Raw genomic sequence first — 19908 nt, forward strand, 5'->3', positions numbered from 1 at the left:
CCAGGAACCCAATCAGGTTTCTTGAGACGAAATAATGGTCTTGACCTAGCGTGTAAGGAGAAAAAAATGACAACAAAAAGCTGATTATTTTGTTCCTTACTCGACCATTGATGCTCTCTGGCAGACTTCTAACAGACATCCTATGATCAGCCCTGTCCTCCATCTGCCACGCCGCGATGGTAACCTTCCCAACCCGTTGGTTCTCTGCCGATCTGTCCATCCAAAAAATCACAAGCTGGGTTTTATTTTACAGGAAAACAAACTTTAATCAAAACTGCTGAACAAATGACTGAAAATATCTTAGAAGCTATGCGTCCTCTACAGGATTTTAATTTCACGTGTAGGTGGTTTACCGCAGTTCAAGCTCTAATCTGTGGCCTTTCTCCTGCAGAAGTTCCTTCACAGCAAAAAGTGCAAACCCCAACATGTACATCTGAACATAAAGAGAGAGACAACAGCTCAGATTTATGTTTGGTTTTCTTAAGGTGCCACAGGTACATGACAGAAGACTCGTACCGTGCCCTGCGAGCGGTCCTTTACGTCGTACACGACCAGCTTGACCTGTGTCTGGGGGTTAATGTTACAGTCCTGGAAAAAGGCGATGCTACTGAGGAACGTGGGATTACTGGTGCCCTGAGGGGAAACCAAGGGGACTCGCGTTACACAATGCTTTACATAAAGCAGTTTTTGTTCAACTTATCACTCTTGACAAGCTGATTTTAATCACTAATGGTACAAATTCTTAAGACGGTATCCTCTTAAGTCCCTTCTCCGTGGTAAAGTCTCACTCCATCTGGTTAATGTCTAATTTGGTTTTACCCAAGTTGGGTGCGTCTCCTGACTATGAGCAGGAACGTGGGCGGATGCTCCAATGATGTAATTTTGCGTTTGTACATTTATTTGTATATTTATTTATTTATTTGGTCCCTGTCCAGTTGACACTCTCGGTGATGTTCTTCTACAATTGCTAAAAAGTTTCAGACTTAAAGGTTTGACCATGGAGTTAACAATCTGGACCTCTCCATCTCGCCAACTACTACTGTCTTGTCGCAGATTCTACAGGCCAATCAACTCGTTTGCACGCAATACTCTGCTGATACTCTTGTGATGAAAGCTTTGCCTGAGTAAATGTCCAAATGTGGTTTATATAGGATTGGTCCTGCTATTTTATAGATCCTGAAATGTAAGCCACTTATTTATTTCAGAGAACAACAACAAGTCTGAAACACTGCATGGAGAAAACAGCTCCAATAGTTAGCTGTGTCTACACCATGTTAACATATTTTTCTACTCTAAACATATGTATAAACAATCTAGTAAAAAAACAACAACAAACAAACCGAGAAATTCCAACTTTTTTCTGGTCAAACAGAATCCTATTTTATACATATTCCTTTATTTAATCAGGTAAACCCCATTGAGATCTAGATCTCATTTTCAAGAGGGACCTGAGCAAAAATTTGCAATACATAGCAACCTGGTTACAAGATAAAAAAATTAAAAAAAGACCGTTGTGACCACAGTGTGCAGTTAGCAACTTCTTTGTTCGTAGCATTTCTTTTAGTTTCAGGAGCCATGCTACACATCTTTTTAGCTTTGTCCAACTGGAAAAGGTTATAAGGTTATACTACATAACAATAGTTTGTCGTGCATTTTATTTTCATGCATGGATAATGGTGTACATCTTTTGACTGCATTGCCTAAATCCAGCGGGCGAACGCTTAAAAAAAACAAAAAATGAAATTCCACAATATGAATAAGATGACTAATTCAGATGACTTTGATATTAAGTATCAAAATATTTCATTTTGATGAGACAAAAGTAAATATATGGATTTATTTAAGTCCATCAAATCCACAACCTCAAGGTTCTCCATTGCAGAGTGTCGCTACAAACAAAATCATCAGTCGACCACGTTCGCATGTCTGTAGTGAGGACCAGACTCCAAAGGAGATGCTGTAAACTTGAACAAATCCAGATATTAACCGGTTAGAGTGAGACTTGGTGATGGAGAAGCGGCTATAATTGGTTCCTCTGGACAGACTGACCTCTATGACTTCGGTCTGGGCGTGTTTGGTCCAGAAGGCCTGTGGTGGGGTAGTGCAGCTCACTGCTACAAAGCTGTTAGGTTTTCGCTCCAAAGCGGGAGTGGCCAGCTCTGTGCAGGCTGGAATAGACCGACAACACTTCTACAGTCACCGAGGCATAAACCAAGAGGTACTCAAGTAGCTTCTAGAAGATTGTGGTAATGCTCACCAACATTGAACTCCAAAACAGGCTCGTCTGGATCCTGACTATTTCCTGGAAAACAGGAACACAGCGATATGTGCCAAGAGAGTAAGCTGGAATCAAACCCGCAATGTTTAGACTCCAAGACAACCGATCCTCAGAAGGTTTCCATAAATCCTGTGACTCCTCACCTGCGAGCGCCAGGCCAATCATCTCGCTGGAAAGCTCGAAGGTGTTGGCCCGGTACACCGACCATGGCCGCTGTGTTCGTTCTCTGCGCTCTCTGCCACCGGCCATGTCGGTCCAGCAGCAGCAGGCGACGGGACGGCGGGAGCCCCAAACGCACACCCTTATGAGTGCGGAAGCGCACTCCCATGTGGTGAGGCCCTGTGAAGATCCACGGTTGATCCGCTGAACGCCTCACCACCTCTAAGGGAACCCAGAGAGAGAAAAACAATCAGTTTTAGAGTTAACTGCTGATTCATAATGATATAACCATATATATTTGTTTGAAACCATTTTTTCTTTAAGTGTTTTGTAATTATGTGTAAAACTGTGAGGCTCTCAATTTGACAACAGAAGCTTGGTTCAATCTGGGTTGGCAACACAATAATATCTACAGAATGGCTGAAAAACAAAAGTATTATGGTGTGGCAGTGGGCTGGTCAATATCCACAATTCAACTTATTTGAAATTCTTCCATAACGATGAGAAAAGCTGATAAAGCCATCCAGAAACTGTAAACAATGCAGATAAAAAGAGTTATAGTTGCTGTCTCTCTCTAAACTACAGATTCATGGGCCACAATTAGTTTTTCCACCCACTGCTTACCCAATCTGTTGTACGCTTGAGGTTTGGTGAAGGAATTTCAGAACCCTAAAAAGATCTAATCTTTATCTGCAGACTCTCACTTTTAACTGGTTTACATTGGGGGGGTTTCAGTGAGAACTTCTATAAAGAAGATAAATTTGTATTTCACAAAGCTTTTTTTGTCCATCCAGGACTAAATGCTGTACTCAACTCGTTTTACATATTCCATGTTTACATCCTTGTCGCCATCTTTGCTTTTGGGGAAAGTTAGGAAATTCTGAGCTCCCTGTTGGGAATGAGGACGTCTTGCTCTCACTGCGTGCCGTCTCCGCTGCTTCTGTCCCACTTTAATAAAAGAGCAATTAGCCTATTTGGATGAAAGCTGTGAACACAGGGGACAGTAGGCGGCTCCAATGGAGAGATTCACTGGTCTGCTTAAACAACGCGCAAAGGAGAGACAAATTCAGCTCCATCTACAGCCCAAACATTAATGATTCAGGTTTAAGCTAACATTAAAAATAAAATATATTAAACCAGCTTTCTCATACAAATGAGAAGTTCCGTTTTCTGAAAAAGTTTCTAAGTGCTAAAAGCTGACATTCATATTCCATACCGATTTAAAACAGAAGGATCTTGTTTTACGGTGGGTCTGGCCTACTTCCTGGCGTATGGGGTCCAGCACTCAAAGTGCCCCACTTTATGAACGACCCACATGTGTCAAACATCTGGAGCAGCTGGTGTCCTTCGCGGATCAAAGCAAGTCGATTTGATTTCCATCCGAATTTGAATGGCGTTTGCATGAGAGCATGAGATGGTTTACATATTCCAGCACATAAACCGAGACGACCTGACAATCTACTGTTTCCAAAACGAACAACAGTTGTCGCCTGGATTTTGAGGAAGCTGAAAGAAAGGATTAAATTGCCTGACCTGAAAATGGAGTGCAAACCGGCTCAAATTTTCCCATTTTGACATGCTAAAACCATAAAAAAAACTTCCATGCATGTTACTGGGTTTTTGTAAACAAATATTCATTTTATTTCTTTTACAAAGAAAAACTTGAAAGGTGGCATGCATTACGGCTCTGAATAAAAGCAATCATTGAGCACGAAACCTCAAATATAATTTATTATAGTTTTCATTTAACAACTGGTTTGTTCAATTTTCCAAAACGGCCATTTTTATAGAATGAACTGCAAAGAATTCAATGGTGTGAATGACTGAAATTCAATAAAATAGAATTTGATTTTATCATACAAAAACTGTCTGTTTGTTGTCATTATACTTGTTGACAAAACTTGGTTACGCTTCAGCTGAAACACAACTGAAGCGTTGATGACCAGATGAGTGAGATCTACGGTCTGGAAGTGTTTTAGCCAGCACTGGCGATTTTATTTCCCTGAAGTGGAACTGTGATCATGGATCAGTGAAGCCTTTGGAATAAAAGCAGACATAGGTGGAAAGTTTCCAAGGTCCTGCACTCTATCAAAGGTGTTTACAATTTAAAGAGAACAATGTGGGTAATGCTGGCAGAGGACAGAACATTTGTATGCCTGTGTGCTACTGCAGAGATAGCTTGGCGATACATTTGTACTAAAGATAAACGTAAAAAAAAGCTAGTAAGGCAGCTAGCTAGCAAGGGAATCTTAGCAGTGAGTCACATTACATGATGAAGATGTTTTGAGGATGTGCAGACACCCCGAGGCCTGATTTTTCTTTAGAGACAGAAACATTGATTGAAACTCTTCATCTTTCCCAGAATTGATGCATTTGTACTCCTTTGTTTTGAAAACTAGGGAGAATTTTCCAGTCTCTCGTCTGGCTAGAGTCACTTTTTTCCATTTCCAATGCCAAAAACGTCTAGAGGGGCTTCTTTGTCTTCCATTTTCGTCATCACATCATCCTAATTTATGTTTCTTCAGAAATACCAAATCAATTCATTATTGCCTCTTTTCTGTATCTGCAGACAGTTAAACATCTCTACAATGTTCTTTCTATGTTTATGTAAGGAAGGCCTTAACTGCTACAAAGCAAGAATGAAGAATAGAAATGTTTATTGGTCAGATCTGTAGATGACAGTCATTTACCAGTTTGAAATGTAGTCATAAAATAAAGTCATGGTGTTGCTACAAGGAACGAGGAAAAGCAGCCATATAAGTCAGCTCCAAATTTAGCTAACATGAGATCCAAGAGTGTGTATGTTTGTGAGTCACATAAACTGGGGCACACACTCACACATACTTTGTATAAATCTTAGAGACGGCTTGTCAGAGCTCCTGACACTTACAACCCATATCTGGGGTGTATTGCATACATTTTGCTCTGTGGAACCAACAGCAACACAAACTCCAGTCATCTATGATTATATTCACTTTGTCATATTTCACTAAATATATTTCCTGTTAGAAACTAAGCAGAGGTTATTCAAGTCTATCACTACTTTGCAAGGATCTGGCAGGAAGCCCCAAGCTGCTACTTACAGGAAGTTGGTTAGGATACTTAGGAAAAGCCCAGCAAGCTTCAAGTCTGTCATGAACTCAAGCTTGTTCACAGCAGAGACAAAAGATGCTGACAGATCGTCTTTTTCTGGGCTGAAATTTGTAGGTGCTTGTATGAGGCACCAGTTCACTTCAATCCAGGTTGATTTTGATGGCTTTTTCACTTCAAAAAATGATTATTAAGTTTGATGATCTGAAAAAAGAAGTAGGAGGGAGTTTCTAATTTGCACTACACTTTTAGGAATTTGTTTAAGGATCCCAGCAGAAAGAAGCGCCAGGCTTGTCCTTGCACTGATTTGTATAAAGAGCAACAGCGTCTGTGAGTGTTTACAGCTTCTGTCTTTGGTTTAAACCTCAGGCACAAAAGCCAGATTCAGGGACAGACAGTCCAGTTGACCATACATGGCAAAACTCACGTTTCAATGCTTCCTCTCTCCGAGCAGCCGCACGTTTTCTCACTCAGAGGACCGAGAACGGTTTATTACGGCCAAATTTGGGTCTTTGCTCGATGCCTGTAAAACACAGCAGACGGAAAAATGAAAATATGAAACAAATCGGAAACAATTCAAAAGATTTTAGTTTTAAAAAAAAGGGGGAAGTAGTGATGTTGACACATGTTGTTTCACTTTTAACAAGCCGCATGTAACTAGGTCCGATTTAACCAGACTGCAAAAAACAGGGCTCTGGCAGGTTTCACCAACTCAAAATAAAGACTTTTTAAGATGTTTTTAAGACCATAATGAATGAAATTTCAGTCCTGTATCAAAACGGAAATTAAACAAAGAGTGTCATATTTTGTAGTGCTCTCTACAGGCTTAATCCTCTTACTGCCAAGATTTTTTGAACAGAATAAAACTAGCGGTGTTAACCAACATCATCCAGCCGATTGGTGATACATTTGCTCTTTTCCACGACAGACGCAGAAAAGCTGGCCAGTTAATTAACAGTTAAGCTAGCTATAATTGTTGACTGTGTGCTCTGTGACTTTGTATTTTTGCGTTTTTATGATGTAAAGCACCTCGAACCGCCTTGTCGCTGAAATGTGCCGTACAAATAAACTTTACTTGACTTAGCGAGAAGGCATATACTAGCAGCTAGTCACCGCTAGCGCAACAACCTTAAGTCACAAACCGCAATAAAGATATCTGCACGCTACTCAACTTTTGCCTGACAGAAAAGTCCCATGAGAAAATAAATGTTTAAAAGCTAGATTAAATAGTCCTGTCGCCACAAAATTTAAGACCCGTGGTGGACGTATCTAAGGTCAACTTACATTTTTTAAAAACATGAATTTAAGGCATTTTAAGGCTCTAAATTTAGATACAGAAATGTAAAATCATCCGATAGGTTGGGGCAGGAGAAAAAGAGTTCCTTCGACAAAAGCAGACATCTCTATAGGACGTGTGGATTTCTGGGAGGTATTTTATCATGAGTGAAAAGTCTCTGAAAAGTTTTTCAACTGATGCTTTTTAGCTTAAGAATGAATCTTTATGGACCTCCCTACCTTGTACGTCGTCAATATTTAACGTAGCAGTTGATTTGTTTTTCTCTCAGATTGCAACACAAACTTCTATGTATTAATTTAAGTTTAAGTAAATAAAAGGAATTCCCACAACACAATGGTGCTATAATACATGACAAATAAATCAAAATTAGAATGATAAGGACTATTACAAAATTGACATATTCATCTATAATTACACCTGAAACAAAATTACATTTGAAAAAATAACAACTATGTCCTTATATAGCAAAACTGGCTAAATTTGTATTTTGTAAACATTAAAAAAAAAAAAACAACAACATCCGTTTTCTTGTCTGTTCCTTTACCTGACTGTTAAAATGTCAGTCATTGTGGAACAAAATCATCCAGGACATGTAAATTAGCCAATAATAAAGCCCTCTGGGATTTTCACATTGTTTTTGATACTGGTTTCCACCACTAGAGCTGAACATAAACACTGTAAAATAAGCCTTGGCTTAGTCATCATCAGGCTGCAGGACTGAACCAGAATCAGAGATGCTCCCCCGACAGAACGCGTCCACCCTCAGGGATGGGCATCAGAGCGAGACATGAATAATTTCTTTATGGGGAAAGAGCAGCTGTGGCCCTTTCACATGAAAATGAGCTCCGGCCTAGGCCTCAGACACAACAACACACACCGTGACGTAGCGAGCATCTCCCAGAGCCACATCCAGTTCTCTGATTTTTTTACAGTTGCTTTCACTGACTGAGCAAAGAGTGAGATAACATAAGCATCGCTAACCAAATGTAAACCGTCTAATAAAGCAACCTAAGTTTCCAGGCTGAGTTCCAGGTCGTTTCGGTGTCTTTGTTGAACCATTGAACAAGCAGTGCATTGAGCTTCCTGCCCTTTCTTACTTCACTAATAAGAGGACTTGACGCAACACGTATTAGCTTCTCAAAGTCAGACTGTAAAACTGTCAGGGACTCAAAGTAGAAAAAATGACATGTTCCTTCTATTGTTTTCGGAGGAGTGGCTTTTGGCAGAGCGTTCACTGTGTCTGACAGCAGTCACAGACAACAAGGTTCACGTAGTCAGAGCTGAAATTAAATTCAGTGTAGTGTCAGTTCTGGTGGGACTTTTAAGGCCGTGGCCCGAGGTACTCTTAACCTCACACACGCATCTGAACTTTGGCATTAATGGGAGGTCATTTGGTTGGCAGCCAGCAAAAATATAAAAATACAAAAGTGACAATTATGACAGAGCTGAAAGAAAATGCCATCTTATCATCTTAAGGATGGGTTTTCAATATTGGGACATTTCTGAATGGAATTAAGCCGTACCACGTTTGATACCAATATCTAGAGCTGGGTCTTTAATGTTTTTTTGTTGTTGTTTTTTAAACATGCAAAATGTTCCAGCTGGAACCTTTGTGTTGACGCGTTTCTGGTACACCTCAATCCATGATGCACAAGCGACATCCGCAACACAAAAAGGGATGACAAAGCCTCTTCTCTTGGCCCACTGAGAAATACTTGATACTAATATCAAACATAGAATGGGACTTGAATTTATTCACTTTGATAAATTTATTACATTAATTTTAAAGCATTTTAAATATTTTTCAACATACTGGTACACCTCCAAATCTGACGTACAAGTTACATCTGAACACAACACCAATGGACAACAAAGCCACTTCTCTTGGCCCACTGAGGCACATTGTTATTTCAAAAAAAAAGAAGCAGATTGGCCGCTGGAGAAGATTACTGTTGTGTTCAGGTTTTGTTAAAAGAAGTTGGCCTAACAGCAAAGTCTAAAATAGCATCATCAACTTCACATTCTCCAGCCTGGACCTACTGACAAGTTAAAATAGAAATGAGCCCCAACATAAGACCAGATTAAATATGAACAGCCTGCTCATCACTTGTAAGATCCTCAATCACTGCTGATCATATAGGATCATGTACAACTTTTCAATACAGAGGAAATCATGATACACCCAATGACTGCAAGGTTCACCTTGTTCTGATATGCAATATTCAGAGAATTTTCTCTTTGTAAGATCAGTAGCCATCTTTAAAGTTTTGCACATCTGCAGAAACTTTATTATGTTGAGTAGATGGAAAATTACCTTATAACCTTTCCTAGATTGACAGGCAGCAACAATTGCTTTACAAGTCCGATGGAACATTGTGTTTGTACTGTGAGACTTCACTTAAGAGAGAAGAACTCATAGCAGAACCACCCTGAAAGCAGAAGTGAGCCAAGAGGGTCAACTTTCAAGTCTCTCTGAAAGGACACCACAAACTAAACTTCCTGCAGTGAAAAACAACCAGCAGACGCACAAACAAAAAGTGCACCGTACTAAAGTACTAAAGTGTGCACCGTCCATCCACGTCTGTGCTTCCGTTTGAGTCCAGTCACAATTTATATCACGTCTTTCCTAACGAGGCCGCATTGGCCTATTAGCAAACAGCGTGACGATGCATTTCCCCTCAGATCCTCCGTACATCGCAGCACAAATCTGCAGCCAAATGTATGCATGACATCAGCGTTCCAGTGCACGACGGTCTGCAGCCTCGGGGTGTAAACAAACTCACGCTGCAGATGTCGTCACGAGGCAGCAGCCGCGAGTGCACAGGCACTCACCCATTTCCTCTGCTGCACTTTTAATACTCACTCTAACTGCTGCTGCCTCTTGAACACTTGATCCAGTTAACACTTTGTGGACCGCAGCGGCTGTCCCACGTTAGGCGCAATGACGGGGTGAGCAAGAAATGCAAAGTGCAAAGAACAGAAACGACCGAAAACACGATTACCCTCTTATCATTTCTGATGTCGATGTGGATTAGAGGAGCAAGAGAGATGAAGGGGACGGTTTTGGTCAATGGAGGCTAGACCTGGGTGTTCCAAACTGCAAACGAAGTTCAAGCCATGAACTGCAGACTGCCACAACACGAGCGACACTGTCCACACTGAAACCAGGTTTCAGAAAGTACAACCAAGGAATAAGACTGTGCTCCAACTTCACCTTCAAGCGAAGGGCTCCACTGCAGGCCAGGAAACCAACTGATTTAAATGAGCTTTACAATTTTTACCAGAAAGAGCAGTCACATGTCCAGACAGAATGATCTATTTGAGCCTGTATGTCTAATTTTTGAAACTGTCTCAATTGAAGAAAATCCACCATAACTCCTCCTACACTCAACTGTTGATCACAGGCACCGGATGAAAGGAGAACGCACACCGACGTCTAGTCGAATAGCTTTCGATATTGTAATATCGGAAGCTGAGCATCTGACACAAATCGGTTTTCAGCTGCTCTTTCTCACCGTCTCAAGATGCTTTTCAAGAGCGCTCACCACGCAGGAAACCCCGTCACGCCCCACGTCACTCTGCGACAGCTGTTCAACACGAAGAAGCACAGCGAAACCGCTGCTAAACCCGAGCTGCCGGCTACACGGCGGAGTGCTGATGCGTCTCTAACCTCCCCCAGAGTTCATCAATATTAAAGAGGCTGTTACTTGAGAGCAGCCGGTATCAGCAGCAGACCGCATATGTGCTCACAAATTAGAGAGGGTGATGTTCAGGAGGTTCTGCAGCTTTAACGTGCTCAGAAGAAGAGCAATTCATTTTAAAATAAGACACAAAGCTGCTGTGGCTTTTAGCTCTAAGTCAATAAATATTAGAATTTTTTGCATCTTATCTTCCATTTTGCTTTTACTGAGCTAAAGAACAAGAACATTGACATTTCAGTGTTCTTAATTTGTAAGATAACTGAAAACAACTCCATTTTAGTTCATGTTAAGCAAATAAAAGCCTTAAATGAATCTTCTTGTGTGACCTTTACATGACATGTTTGATAAAGATTTGTCTCCTCATTAGATAAGCCGTGTTCCCCCAGCTCCCAAGCATCCAGACGACCAGCGGGCTGCAGGCATGCGCCGGTAACTACCCACACGTGGGGGAAGATGATGCACAGAAGCAGAGGAGCGTGGATCAACAGACTCCCTGCTCACAGCTGATTGGACGGGTTTGATGAGTCACGACAAGCACATGGCGTCGCGTTACAGTCCACCAGAGATGCTCAGATGCAGTCGGTGATAAATTCTGCCGGTAACCTCAAGGGACTCCTATTTAGTCGGAGGAGACAGAGTGGGTGGGGGGGATTAAGACTAGAGTGAGCTATGTATTAAAAGTGCCAAAATTACCCTAAAGGTATCCAGAAAATCTTCTGGTGAAACTCCAATTGGCTCCCTGCTAAATCCAACAAACACAATCATCAGATCAACAAATAGATCAGTTGAGATGATGGAAATCATCGCTTTTTTGCTAAATCTTAAACTATTGAGGGAGAGTAACTGATTAGAAAGTGACTACCCGTTACTCTGATGTGGCACCGGTTTTTGCAGATCAGGGTTTTCCCTGTGTGGTGGATAGCATTTACTAGGAAGAAGTACAAGTTTAACCAAAACAAATGTCTTGTTGGGACAAAATTTTAAATTTTTTTTTTTAATGAAGCGTTGCTCCTGTTCTTTGTGTAACATTTTTTCTTCGAAACCCGTCTTTCGGGCTTAAAAACTTCCTCTGACTTTGAAGCAAAAAACACGGCGCTTACATTGTGGAACAAGCAAACAGCCTATTGCATCAGCACTGCGAAACACTCCCAAGTTTATAGCTATCCTTGCTGTTCTCTTTTCTCTCCTTTCACTTCAAAAGCGATACAACACAGAAGTTTGCGTTGGTGAAATCTATTTTAAAATTGTCAGATATTCCTACTCTAAGTAGGTTCTAAAGTGTAGTCGGTGTGACAGAATCAGCGGTTGTAGAATTATTTATTTGCTCCCAAAACAAGATTCAGGTCCAATTATGATGTAAATAAGTCCAGATCCCTAACGGGACAACAAAACGGCCCATAAAATATATAAATAATTTCCAGACACTCATCAAATCAATTTAAAAATCGCTTGTTCTTCCGTCTAAATGTTGATTTCTTTTTTTTATTCTATTTTTAACAAATATGATAGTTCTTAAAAGTAGCACAAGAAAAAAAAAATCAAAGGGAAAATAAATTGTTTCCACAATTTTTTTTTAAAAAGATTTTAGGAAATAGGAACAAATTCTAAATTTTCTTGATTTTTTTTCTAACCAAGTTAAAATTTTAATCCTTTGTTTTATTTTGTCTAGAAATTTCTATTTTTAAAAAAATATTTTAAACAGAAAATGGAGTAAAGCCCGAAAACCCAAACACAGACCATTTTGTTTTAGTCCAGCAAATTCTACACTTTTCATCCCAAAAACACTAAGATTCAACCTAAACATTTTATTGCTTGTTTTTGTTTCTTCAAATGAAGCTGCAGAAAAGTTGGCTTTAGTTTTGCTCTTGTTCTCAGCAGTTCGCTTCCAGTAAATCAGATTGTTAAACCCTGAAAAGAAAAGGGAAAACAGAAAACACTCTGGGTGCACATATGCTCGTAAACACTAGCTCTACACGTCAACTCATCCTAGTCGCGGTAAAAAGGCCTCGTTTTGAAGCCGAGGAGCATCCTCATCTCCTCCACACCGCTGGCCTTGACTCCTTCGGAGTGAAAACTAAAAAGCAGCAGGTCTGCAGCGAGCTGTCAGGAACACATGTGTTTACATTCCCCCAGCCAGTCAGCGTCCACACAGGGTATACTAAGCAGGTGTCCATTACCATCACCGCTCAGGTGCAACGGAAAAAGCATGCCCTGCAGCAATAAAGCCGAAATGTGACTCATTTACAAACACAGCCTTGAAGACGCATTATTTCATAACTCCGCGGCTCAGAAATAAATCACTTACATTCAAAAGACTTCCCCCCTAAAGAAGGTTAGTAGTCCTCTGCCATATTCAAACTAAATTCCAGCTTCTTATACTGCGCATAATGCTAACTCGGTGTATTGTAAGCTGTTAGTAGACAGACATATGCAACATAGACATACCAAACTGCCTACAAATAGGCAGAAAAGAACTACTTCCGTTTAAGAACTTATCCCCAGCATTATAAACAGTAAAGCCGTGGCACAGACGATAAAAACAACCGCTATTTCACAACTTCAGGTTTAAAAAAAAACCTAAAAAACATATGTGTAGCAGCTACATACCAGTTTGGCTCGGTTATCTGCATGGAAAAAACAAACAAACGGGTAGCGCCCAGAAAACACGACAACCGTCTGAAAGTGGGTGTCTGAAAACTGCAGCAGTTTCACTATGTCTCCTTCTGGACGTCACCCAAGCCGCAGCAGTGACTGCCTTTAGCCACGCCCCTTGTGTCAAGAACAGCCAGACGTCATTGCGTATCTTACGCAGCGCGTTCAGTTTTTACTGGATAAAAATGAAAATAAAATAAAACAAAACAAAATTTGGTCTTTTTTAGGCTTAAAAAAAGTACTGTCTGTTATAGGCATTTTGATTTAGAGAAGTCTGGTTAATAATTTGGAAATACTTTAAGAGAAGGGCATAAAAGATTAGAAATTACATGTTAAAATGAAAATGCATACATTTTGTCATTATCTTGTGATATTTGGTTATTTAACTATTCATTATAAAAGGCTAGTTTTGTAGTAATAATTTATCTGTTTTAGTAATTCAACATAGCAACTTCAACTGTGATTCTACAAATATGTATTTCTATGTCTGTTTTAGTGGCAAATATTAATTTCATTTTATTGTGGTAGATACAGTAGCACTAACAAATGTGAAATTTGCTACTGTCAAAATGATACTTATCAAAAAGAACTACAGAAATTTGTTTGTTGGATAATGCATGAAAATGCAATTATATAGCATGTGAAAACCACACAAACAAACCTAAGTATCCACAAAGTCTGTATTTAATGAATTGAAGATAAAATTGGATTCAGTCAAACAAACAAATGACATAAGAAAGGATCTGTACAAACTATTCTTTGTAAATGCACATGTATTTTAATTTTGAGCAGTATTCACCCACGTCAAGATTTTTTCAGCTTTTGTTTCTTGTCACATTTAAATTTTCGGATCATCAAACAAATGTTATCAGACAAAGGACACCTGACTTAACATAATAATCTGTTTTCAAGCAATGACTTTACTTATTAGGAAGGCAATTTAAATAAAAATGTTGAAAAAGTAAAACATTCAATATCTGGGAACAAAACTGCCACTTTGTAACACCAGCAATAACTCTGACGAATTTGCCATTCTTCTACATAAAATTGTTTTAATTTTAGAGTTCCCAGGGATTGAAAGTCTGTTTAAGATCATGGCATCCTATCTCATTTAGATGTATGTATAGACTTTGATTAAGCTGTTTCATCTCACGAGCCATTCAGAGATAAACTTTTTGGATAGCTTTAGCTTTCCTCAACCCATTCCCATCATAAATGCAATTGACCCTTGAAAACTACTTCCTATTTGGGTTACATTTTTTAAATTAACTTATTATATTAATATTTTAGAAGACAATACAAAGCAAAAGAAGAAGTCTGAAAGCAGCAACATATTTTTCACATTGCTGTAGCTAGCTTGTATCTCAGTTTAGTAACTTGTTCTACTTGTTTAGGAAAGTCTAAGGAATTCAACAGGTAGTAAATCACCCGTTAAGTTGAATTAAGAAATCCAGCAAATATCTTTATTAATTTTGTTAGTTATAGCTTTTATCTCCCCGATAGCTTAACCTGTTTTTTGGTACAGCTAGCATGCTACAAACACTCACAAACCTGCCACTTGTTTCTTAATCATTTTATTTATTTAAACCTTTTGCGGTTTCATGTGAGGAAAGTGCTTTATCTATCACAGAAAATATTGTTTTACATGAACTTGTAACAGTCACGTTGTTGTAGTATATCATATTAACTTGTATCAGTCATATTTTAAAGCCATGTCGTTAAGCGAATCACAGAATTGTGCTCTGCTGCCATCATGTGGATTTTATGAGGTACTGCAGGTCCCCACACAAGTTTTTTTTAGGTGAGCCTTAAAGCTTGAATCAAGTCTTTTCTGAGTCCCAGCCATTCATCAGAAACAGCAAGAGGTTTGACTCGATTACATCATGCCAATGACAGTGATTCGTTTTTCTCTTCATGTTATTTTCAACATGCAGCTCCACCCAGTAGGTGCAGGGCAAATAGGTGAAGCAGATTTAGCAACGGTCGAAACCAGATTTGCACCTCAGTCCTGAACCTTGTGACAATATGGAAGTAGGGATTGTTGTTTTTTTCTCAGTTTTTAGCGAAATGCCAACATTTAATGAAACTAGGTCTGCATGGGAGTGATCCAAACACTGCTGCAGGGTTTCTACACAATTATTTCCAAATTTCAGACTATAATTTTAAAGATTTTCTGAATCTTTGAGTACAAAAGAAATAACTTAGTTGTGTTTATAATTCATTGTAAATATACCTCCCTCCCCCCACAAAACTATGGTTAGCAAGTTTCAAATCCAACTTTTTAGTAAAGGGCAATTATTTGTAACACAGAAAATTAATAGCTGGTAAGGCTAAATTACCAAACTTATCCTAATATAAAACACAGCTTATACATCTATTTAGGAAACTCCAGAAACAAGGAGTTCCACTGCTTTGTTTGACAGCTAATCCAGACCTAGTTTTAAACACACACACACACACACACACACACACACACACACCGCCACACACACACACACGCACACACACACACAGGTCCAGTTTAAATGTCTGATCCTGGTAAGTCTAGAGAGCAAATGATCAGCAACGTGATGTCCCTTTTTAAAATACATCTTACAAGAAGGTTTAACAATGGGTTCTTTCGTTCAGGTACCTCTAAATCTAGGAGAGTTATAAACGTATTTTTTTCTTTTTTCGTAAAAACATTTGGCCAAATCAACACAGGCTTAAGAATCAGATTAGCAGGTTGTTCTGCAAGGCAAATAAAAACAAATAAATCCCAAACAGTTCTTATGCATGAAATCTGCTCCAAAGTGACTCAGACTCCTAACCTGCCTGACCGTCAGTTTCTCCTTTGTTGGGTAGCCGCCTCAGTAACAATACCGACTGTTTCTGTTGAGTGTCACTTGAACGCCAAGTTTCATTCAAGTCCTGCTGGCACATTGTTTACAACTGCATGTGGAGTAAATAAGCAAGAAGTTTACACCAGATTCTCAAGCAGACAAATAAAATATGGTTGTTTTTCTAATCAAAAGTTATTTGATTAGAACACAATTAGGTTAATATCTCGTCTTGTTTGGCTTTTTGAAATCTTTCTTATGACAGTAAAACAGTAGTTTTCCAGTAATTTGTTTTCTGTCGCTTCAGGTCCTCTACAGCATGTTTGCCTTTCTGGCCGACATGCCAGTTATTGACTCTGTAGATGTGTTCCTGGGAGTGGTTTTTTTTTTTTAACCCTTTAAAGCTTAAAGATTCATTACTGCCAGAGGAAATGGCATTTATTTTTGCCTGCTGTGGATCTTGATCTGTAAATCTAATCTGACTGAACATAACTTTATGGATGTTCTCTTGTTTTTTTCCACTTACAGCCGTCTCACGAGGGCTTCCTCCCACCTTCCTTCAGCATTACAACACAAACTTGTTCTTCCACAAAACTTTCCAGCCTCAGGGGTCGACGGGAAGTCAAGATTTGACGACATCCTGCACAGACAGGAACTACTCTGGTTCCTAAAAGTTCACACACCCCTCTAAAGCCACATAGAAAGAAGACCATAGTAAATGATTTCAAATGATTTATCCTGTACAGTTCAACTGAAAAACAAACAAATCTGCGAGACGAAGAGTCTTGTCCTACAGATATAAAGGCTTTTCTGATCAAATTGCCACCAGAATGAGTGAGCTGTAACAAAATATAATCACTGCAATCTAATTGTTTTCTAATTATTTTTTATGAATAACATAAAAACAATTCATACTGTTAGAATTTAAAACAAATTTAATATAGATGTATGATGATACAGCGTAACACACACGTGCCAACTTATCATCTTACACCTGCTAGTGGCCAAACAGAAAAACATATCCAGTTGGTTTTTTACACCGTTTTTGGTATGGCAAAATTAAATAAATATACAAAGAAATACATCAGTGTAAATCTTGCATTAATTGATTATCATAAAACAATTAAAACATAATTTAATAACTACATCATGAAAGTGTGACATGTGCAATTAAACAATTAAATCTAAAAGTAGTAAGTATTTTTAAAGAAAACATATTTAAAAATATATGTAATTATTTCACTGGGTACTTATTTATTTCATGTTATTTCTTTCTGATGGATGTGCAATTTGAATCTAGAAATGTGGAGCAGCAGGCTAAAACTTTTATTACAGAGTCACCTTCCAATAGAGAGTGTTACTGTATAATGTTCACCAGGACCCAACAATCTGTCATTTTTTAAACCATTGTTATATTTGAGGACTTAATTTGCATGCATTTATTTTACGTTTTGACTGTCCTGAGCCAAAAGTGATAAAATAAATGGAATTTTTATGTAATGCCACTATTAAAATATATATTTTTAAAAGTCTGCCGTTTTTTGCATTCGCATAAGATTAAAGGTTGACTAACTGAGCTCCCACACACAACGGTCCCTTATCTTAGCAAAATATGTCCTCCCAGCCAATTCAACAGATGGCAGCATGGTGTGTGTTTAAAGATGAGAGTGTTGGCTAAAATTAGCGAGATGCTGAAGTCAAAATTAATTTCACAAAATGAAAACGTAAAGCCGTCTTTGTCAAAGTGAAAAAAGGGCAATTTGCTGAATGTTTTGCCAGGCTTCAGTTCTCTGCACATATTAATATTGTATCAGAACAAATTTCAGTCAAAATAACATAAGCAGAAACAGGAAGTACAAAAAAAAGTCAAAACTAATTTCATGAAGATACATTTTTAGCTTTTTGTAGTGAGTCACAACTGTACTTTGAAAAGGCGGAAAATTTCTATAAGTTTGTATGATTAATTATTAGTAAAAGCTAAAACCTGTAAAGGAAAAGTTACTGATTTTTACTATTACTTAGGGGAAAGTATTAAAGAAAAGAAACATGACAAATGCCTAATGAATAATAATAATAATGGAACTGTCATGATGGGTTCCAGGTTCTTAATCCACATGCAGAACACCAGGGGAACGGGAAATCAGATAAATAAAGTTTGTTTGGGTCGCTGTTGAGATTAGCGTGTAGGCTAGCTTTTGTTTAAGTTCCGGCGGGAAACAATAATAATTGTGGTCAGAAGATGGCGACAAACCCACACCGAATGAACAAAGCAACGGGCCAGCTAATGAAAGGAAGAAAAACGACAAGAAAATATTTAAGTAATACATGGTTTACAAATTTGCTGTTTCAGCTATAAAATGAGGATTATACTCACAAAACTGTTTCGATAAAAAAAACATTTTATTCTTAAAGTGGTATTTGAATTGTAGCAACAAATAATGCATAAACATTAAAAGTGAACTTTTGTTATTTGAACTAAAAAGCAAATGGAATTTTGATGCCCATGATGTATATTTCTGACAACATGCAGATTCAGTTATCTAACGTGATGCAGTTCTTATAATACACTGCTGTATATTCCACCATTTAACCAGTACATCTGAAACCAGGGAGAGGACCCACAGGTACTATTAAACTCAGGAAAGAGGAGTTCGAGCACTAGATGTCTTAATGTTCCCTTTTATTAGTCCACTCAACTCTTTTATGGCCCTCTGTTCTCATAAACCTCCAGAGGTTAAAGTTGTACGTCTGCCCGGCAAGCTTTAAATGGTGGGATGAATTGTCTTTACAGCTAGCAGAGGAAGCTAACTCTTACTTTTAGGGGCATCAAAGAAATTCAACTGTATATGAGAATGCAAAAAAAACCCAAAAAACAGTGTCCCTTTGGCATTACATTAGTAAAGCTCTGCAATGACAGAGTTTCCACCTGAAACTGTGTGCAGTGGTTTAGTGTCATAACAGATAACAGATAGCGTGGATTTGTTGTGGGATGAAGTCTTGAACAGGAGACAGACGGTATCTCCTCATCTCCTGCAGGAGGCAAAACTCTAAGCTCAGCTCAGGTTTAGTGACCAATATTTCATAGGCAAAGACACACGATGACAACTGAAGATAAAAAAAAGACATAAAAGTGATGAAACCAGGCAAAAAGTTGGACAGAAATGGGTCAGCATATGAGGACATATTGTTAGCTCGGCTGAAAGGAGCAGGATGTGGGTCGACACGCAAGGCTGGCATCTAACATTTTCAACACGACTCCAAACGACAACAAGCAGCAAAAATGAAGAGGCAGAACGTTAAGAACTATTTAAAATCTCAAACTATGCGAAGCACCGTTTTTGCATGCACACCAACAGGCTCAGGAATATTGTTCACATAATAACTAACTGCTCGGCTTTCGCGCGTTTGTCCTGATTGCTTTTGCGTCGTCTGCACGGCTGCTTTAATTAAACATGCGCCACAGCGATTATAGCGTTTCATTATTTCATAAGAAGCAGCGCAGTATGAAATTAACTGTTTTATTGAGAGAGAAAAAAAATCAAAGGAGGGACTTCAAATAAATGGTTTATTGAGGAACATTTTAGGCCTAAATGCGGAATAATTATGTGCATTAGCTTCTTAAATCAATTTCTCTCTGAAGATCTTTTTTCTTCTTTGTTTTTTTACTTCAGCCAGCAAATTAAAAATTATGCATCTTGTCAAGATTTGCTTCACACCAAATATCTTCTGGAAGCTTCAGCAGGTTTGATGACGGTGAAACCTTTAATGGCGTTTTCTCAAGCAAACACAGCAACAGAACTGGATCATCTGGCTTGCTGCCGTTTTGTGGGATTTCTGGACGCAACCATTAAAATATGATCCACAAACTGACAAGCATAATAATAATAACTGGCTCAGTTATTATTATTATGA

General features: G+C 38.7%; 1 protein-coding gene across 13 annotated transcripts in view; it reads right to left on the bottom strand.

Moving 5' to 3' along the window:
• LOC114140753 (type I inositol 3,4-bisphosphate 4-phosphatase-like) overlaps positions 1–13278 on the bottom strand; it is a 31442-nt gene extending 18164 nt beyond the window's left edge. For all 13 annotated transcript variants that reach the window (XR_003594666.1, XM_028010956.1, XM_028010954.1 and 10 more), the window contains exons 1-8: positions 13133–13278; positions 5955–6050; positions 2422–2659; positions 2258–2302; positions 2050–2168; positions 517–633; positions 354–433; positions 101–212 (exon numbers count right to left, since the gene is read on the bottom strand). Coding sequence is in view for 12 of the 13 variants with exons in the window: in XM_028010956.1 (XP_027866757.1) it covers positions 101–212; positions 354–433; positions 517–633; positions 2050–2168; positions 2258–2302; positions 2422–2527 (579 nt within the window). In the remaining variant the exon portion in view is untranslated. The remainder of the gene's footprint in view (positions 1–100; positions 213–353; positions 434–516; positions 634–2049; positions 2169–2257; positions 2303–2421; positions 2660–5954; positions 6051–13132) is intronic.
• Positions 13279–19908: the final 6630 nt, after the last annotated feature.

This window comes from Xiphophorus couchianus, chromosome 24 (genome assembly GCF_001444195.1).
Source record: "Xiphophorus couchianus chromosome 24, X_couchianus-1.0, whole genome shotgun sequence".
NCBI classification, from domain to species: domain Eukaryota; kingdom Metazoa; phylum Chordata; class Actinopteri; order Cyprinodontiformes; family Poeciliidae; genus Xiphophorus; species Xiphophorus couchianus.